The sequence below is a fragment of the Pinus tabuliformis genome, chromosome 8, assembly GCF_031772625.1.
Source record: "Pinus tabuliformis cultivar Carrire ecotype Pingquan chromosome 8, CPIR1, whole genome shotgun sequence".
Classification (NCBI taxonomy): Eukaryota; Viridiplantae; Streptophyta; class Pinopsida; order Pinales; family Pinaceae; genus Pinus; species Pinus tabuliformis.
In genome coordinates, this window is record NC_142294.1 from 2,018,144,206 (window position 1) to 2,018,149,466 (window position 5,261).

Below are 5,261 nucleotides of genomic sequence, written 5' to 3' on the forward strand. Positions count from 1 at the left end.
ACAAGCAATATGGTAATTTCTGTACTTTGTAACCAACGTTCATAAGTTTTCATCTACATTAGATTTGTGTAAAGAAGGCCTCACCCCTCTCTCTGATCTCAGATATACCCATGCTTCTACGCTTTCATTTCAATTTGCTTATGTTCAAGATTTTAGTGTATTTCAAATGTGATGAAAACAACTAGATCATGCAAAAGGAAAATGATTGCAAAGCTCATGCTTACTGTGGATTTTGTAATTCAGATTCCATGGTCTACTATTGCTGTGGTATTTTCTTTGCACTAGTGTCAGATCTAAGACCTGCAATTTCCTTTTAAATGCACAATGGGTTTCTTGCTTTGTATAGGAATTGGAAGGATCCTAGTAATATCATGGAATATGTAGCAAAGAAGACTCAAAGACTTTTAATGGGTGGAACTAGAGTTACACTGAATCTGTCCACACTTTGCAGGACACAGAAATATCTTGGAATTGGAAGATTATGAGAAATTTAATGAGTACAAACTTACAAAGAACTGTAGTGTTCAATGGTGAATAGATTGTTATTTACATTACTATAAATTGAAAGGGCCTTTGTTCCCCTAATTGGTTCAGTGCTTTTCTATGCCCAATCACAGGTTGTTTGTAACGGTGTGAGGAGAATGGTAGTGCCCAGTCTAGTGCATTTAGTGTACAACATGTGTCCCAAAGTTCCTTCATAAAAATTTTGGAATCTATCTTCCACGAGCAATTAATGGTGTGAGGAGATTGGTAGTGCCCAGCCTAGTGCATTTAGCTTACAACATGTGTCCCAAAGTTCCTTCATAGAAATTTAGGGATCTATCTTCCACAACCAATTTTCCCTGGAGGCTTAATTTTTAACCCAACAACGCATAAACCAAGGTTAACCAAATTTCAAACCCGAATGAAATTTCAACCACTTATTTTAACCCAATATAATAACAATATACATTTTAACCATTTATTTTAAGCCAATATAATAATAATAAGAAAACTCCATATTCCATTCCAACATCACTCCATATTCCACCTATGTAATTACATATTAGTTTAATCACATAAACTCATGATATTGCCAATCTCTCAATCCGAGTTTCGCCCAATCTCTGCATCCGACAGTCCAATGCGGCGGATATTGCAAATCTCTCCATCCGAGTTACGCCCAATCTCTGCATCCGGGAGTCCATTGCGGCGGCTGCGTACTGAAGTAGGAATGCATGACCCTGGAGTTGAGAAGCTCAACAATGGGGGTGAATTTAACGCATCTGGGAGCTTTGTATTGATTTATGGATGCCCCTCTACTGATAGCGTAATCCATCAATTCGTCGAACGTTCCCTTCTCGACTACCCTAATTTCCAAGGGGCCGATAGACTTATCCGACGCTCTTCCTTGCCGATACACAGAATTCAGGGATTCTTCTACAGTCAGACAGCAATCTTCAAAAACCGAAGGAGGAACTGTAACTGCTTTGTTGTTGAAGCGAAGTTCCCAGTAGAGCACATAGTGACCAGGTATTGTAGCTGTGTCGGCATAGCTTGTATACTCGATCAACTGTGCGTCAAACGGCTCCAGATGCTTAACAGAGTTCTGTACCGCACTGTGAAGCTCTACTTCATCCGTTTTGTCTGAGTCTATACTCAGCACAACATTCTGTCTGCATACAAAATGGAATTGAGGCGCAGCGTTGTGGAAGCTAGTCACACGTAGCACATCCCCCACTCTGTAACGATTCAAACCTGCATAAAACGAGTACTTTTAATGCAACATTCACACCAATAGAACACATAAAGAAATGTCTAATTGAAAATCTTGTACATATAGCTGTACCGGCATATGTGGTGACCACAAGCTCGTATTCTTGCCCAAGCTTCACGTCTACAAGTTCAACCAGCTCCTCTCGCTCTTTCTCGTCGAGGGTCTTTGGCGAATCGAGCGTGTCACCACCTGCTTCTCGTTTCCGGTGAACGGGAAGGAACTCGAAATAGGCCATGTTTGGGAGTAAAGTGTATGACACTTCCGAAGGCTTGCAGAGAGGTTTCAGATTAAGTCCAAAGTAGCATTCGGAAGAAGCGTACATGGTGCATACCAGGGGTAGCCCGCCGCTGTAGTAATCCAAAGTAGGAATATATTGAGCCATTGCACCAGTCACAATCACATCGATATACCTGGTGTTCGGCCACAGCCGAGTTATAATTCCTTGCCAAGATTCTGTTGAACATTGCCTTTCAATAAAATCAGCTAACTTTGGGTTCGGGTGCAGAAGCTCCCCGACGGCCTCCCTCACTGATGGATCGGTCACCTCTGTGTTGAGAATGCCGGTTTTTATGTCGAGGCAAAATTGTTTCCAGTGCTCTTCGAGGAAGCGTATAGCTCTGATGAATCCAGAAGCAAAGACGGCTCCCATCCTTAGGACCTCGTTATTTTGAAGGAGGCCACATAGCAGTTGAGAGTACATGCTCTGGTAGGAATCGTGACAGAGGACAGCCGGGTTAGGACTGGTGTAAACATTGTAGGGATCGTAAGGCCTCTCCTTGAAGTGGTTACTCTTGTAATAGCTCGTCAGCACGGGACGTGCAAGCAACCCTCCTGGAGTCTTTGCCTCCGATTTTATGAAGAAGAAATACATTCCCTTTCCCTTGTCAAGTCCTTCCATGTATCTGCATGTCCAACAATTAAAGATATTCAGTCTAACACTCAACCGGAGGAATATTATAAATATGTAAAAGATGGTAAGAATATTTCATTAAATTGACTTGGTTATAGTTCATTGAATTTTAAAATATTCCTAAAATGTCCCAATTTAAATTCAACCATAAAAAAAACCTCCAACAAATTTGAATATGAAGATTGGGCATATTTAAGAAAGAGAGACTCACTGATTCATGACGGGCATGAGAAGACTATAGAGAAGAGCTTTTCTCTCCAATTCTTCCTGGATGGTGGGCATCAGCTTCCGTTCACCAGCAGAGGTTCCCGAGCTGTGCAAAATTTCACACAAATTTGTCAGGATCCAAGTTTCCGCAACCCATTGATACTAATAAAAGACATGGGTGACTTTTATATAGATTTTAGCATATTCTGGATATTCAAATTTGAAAATTGGAAATTGACTTTAATTTTATCTATTTAAACTTGAGCATATGTCCATATCTTAGATTATTTTATAGATGTAATAGGTGAGCAGCTTCAGTATTCTGAAATCTTCTGTCAAATACGTAATTGCAAATTTGATTTACCAAATATTTTAAAATATGCGATAAAGAAAACAACTCCTATTATATATCCGAAACATTCTAAAATCTATACAAAACCAGTCTCCAAAATATTTTACAATGCGTCCTTATGTTGATTGAGGATTCCCTCCGGGATCCTACCTAAATGGGCAAGGTCAAATAATTGACCACGCCCATATGGAATATTCTGGAATCCATAATCGAATCCATAATCGATTTAAGTTTAGGGATTTTACAATTCACCAAAGTGTTAGCCGCAAAGACAAATTATTGACTTTGCTATTGCAAGTTTCAAAATCTGCACTATAGGTAAAAACATGAAATAATTTGTCAGGATAATAAATCGATAAACAGGCAACAACCTGCCTCTCCTAACGTTATATTACAAATTAAAAAGAAGGATTTAATGTGTTTTCTATTCGGAACAGTAATTGTTTTCTGGCCGATCAATACAGAGTAGAGTGAAGATGGCTAATACCTTGTGAGGAATTCGGAAATTGGATGAGCAGAAAGAATGGGGGAAGTGTCTCCGCTAGCAATACGACGTATGTCAGGCTTCACATCATCGTAAGTGATTACTGGCACACACTTCTTGAAAGTGACTCTATCACTTCGTCCATTCAGACCGTATCTCCTCAAGTATTCGGTGTCTGCATTTCTCGACAAGATTGAGGAGAGCACCTGAGTCTGCACTTCGTCTGCATATGTGGTGACGATCTCGATGAATTCCAGAGCTCTCTTGTTTCGATCTTCCAGAGAAGAATTCATCTCAACTTCCGGCAGTGTAGTCGTCATAGCAAAATCCCGAATAGTATCACCGATAACTAGGGCGGCTGGTGATCTTTTGGGGAGAGCCCAGAAGAATAAGAGTAGAGACCGTATCGTCTCTTGAATCTTTGTCTGCAAAAGAGGAAGCAGATTTCTACAGGAAAATCATACGCTAAACATACTCAACACAGCAGCGTTAGTAACTTCCGGATATCTATTCGCTATAGATTTCTGTTGTGATCTCTCCCACATACAAAGAGTGGAATTTATAGATAAAGCAGCTCATGGAAATGAGCGACTAGTCAAAAACATGGGAGTAAATTTCATCCTTATCTCAGTCAACTGTTGAATAGCGAAAGAAGTTGGTAATTTACAAGAAGCAGCAGAAGGTATGAGTAGGCTTTAGCCCTTGTCGCACGCAGTAGTGTTTCACCCTCATTTCCGCCCGGCAGGCGGCTGGTTACAGCTGATTCCAATTCAATTGCTTGAATTGCACGTAATGAATACGAAAACCACGGAGACGGTAGCAGTTGCAGTACAACACAGGGCCCCAGCTGTCGGATTCCGACGTCCCCGTGTCGGGGCGGTAAAGTGGAAACGTGAATCAAAATGACAGTAAGACTTTCACGTTTTTCCACCATAGAAATTGTGCGGAAGGAAGAGAGGACTGAGAGTGAACAAATTAAGAGTAACCATTCACGTTTTCCAGCTGTATTTTTCCACCTGCATTGGAACGAAGAGAGAAACGAGTGTTTGAAATGAGTGAATTCTTGACTAGTTCACTGCGTCGTCCTTGACGACCTTGACTAGTTCGTTGCCGTCCATTGAATATCCCAGACACGACAGATTATGCGATCACATGCATCCCAAATGGACATGAACAATCTCGCATTTCACTATTAAAATGAAAATGGAGATCACTCAATATTTTAAATACATTTTTTTATTGTGCCATTGAGATCTGTACATCCACTTGCTAGATTGCCTTTTCTTTTTTTCCTTAATGGTTCATGGAACAACTATTCAAAAAATTCAGTACTTGTGTATCGTGAATCAGGTTTTTAATTGTTCATAGAACAACTATTCAAAAAATTCAGTACTTGTGTATCGTGAATCAGGTTTTTAATGGATGAAAATTTAGATTTTGGATCGATCGAAATCTTACCTTTAGTGATTGGTTTAAACTAGTATACTAAATGCAAAGAGTTGTCCATTGAATTATTTTATTGTATTGCTTTTTAAAATGTTATTTAGTTTTA

The 5,261-nt window shown here is 39.9% G+C and overlaps 1 protein-coding gene across 1 annotated transcript; it reads right to left on the reverse strand.

The window, feature by feature from the left end:
• Nucleotides 1-966: 966 nt before the first annotated feature.
• Nucleotides 967-4,225, reverse strand: LOC149244511 (indole-3-acetic acid-amido synthetase GH3.6-like). Its single transcript, XM_089368019.1, has 4 exons — nucleotides 3,713-4,225; nucleotides 2,878-2,979; nucleotides 1,829-2,658; nucleotides 967-1,737 (listed from the first exon to the last, which is right to left on the reverse strand). The coding sequence occupies exons 1-4, from the start codon at nucleotides 4,027-4,029 to the stop codon at nucleotides 1,157-1,159; spliced, it is 1,830 nt and encodes a 609-aa protein (XP_089224145.1). The 5' UTR covers nucleotides 4,030-4,225; the 3' UTR covers nucleotides 967-1,156.
• Between the last annotated feature and the right edge of the window lie 1,036 nt (nucleotides 4,226-5,261).

Bases quoted from the DNA above. Each gene is read 5' to 3' on its own strand.
- LOC149244511 (XM_089368019.1), bottom strand. From the start codon at position 4,029: ATGACGACTACACTGCCGGAAGTTGAGATGAATTCTTCTCTGGAAGAT. The intron at 2,980-3,712 runs GTATTAGCCATC...AATTTTGCACAG, and splicing joins ATTTCCGAATTCCTCACAAG to CTCGGGAACCTCTGCTGGTG. The intron at 1,738-1,828 runs GTACAGCTATAT...CGTTTTATGCAG, and splicing joins TGTGGTCACCACATATGCCG to GTTTGAATCGTTACAGAGTG.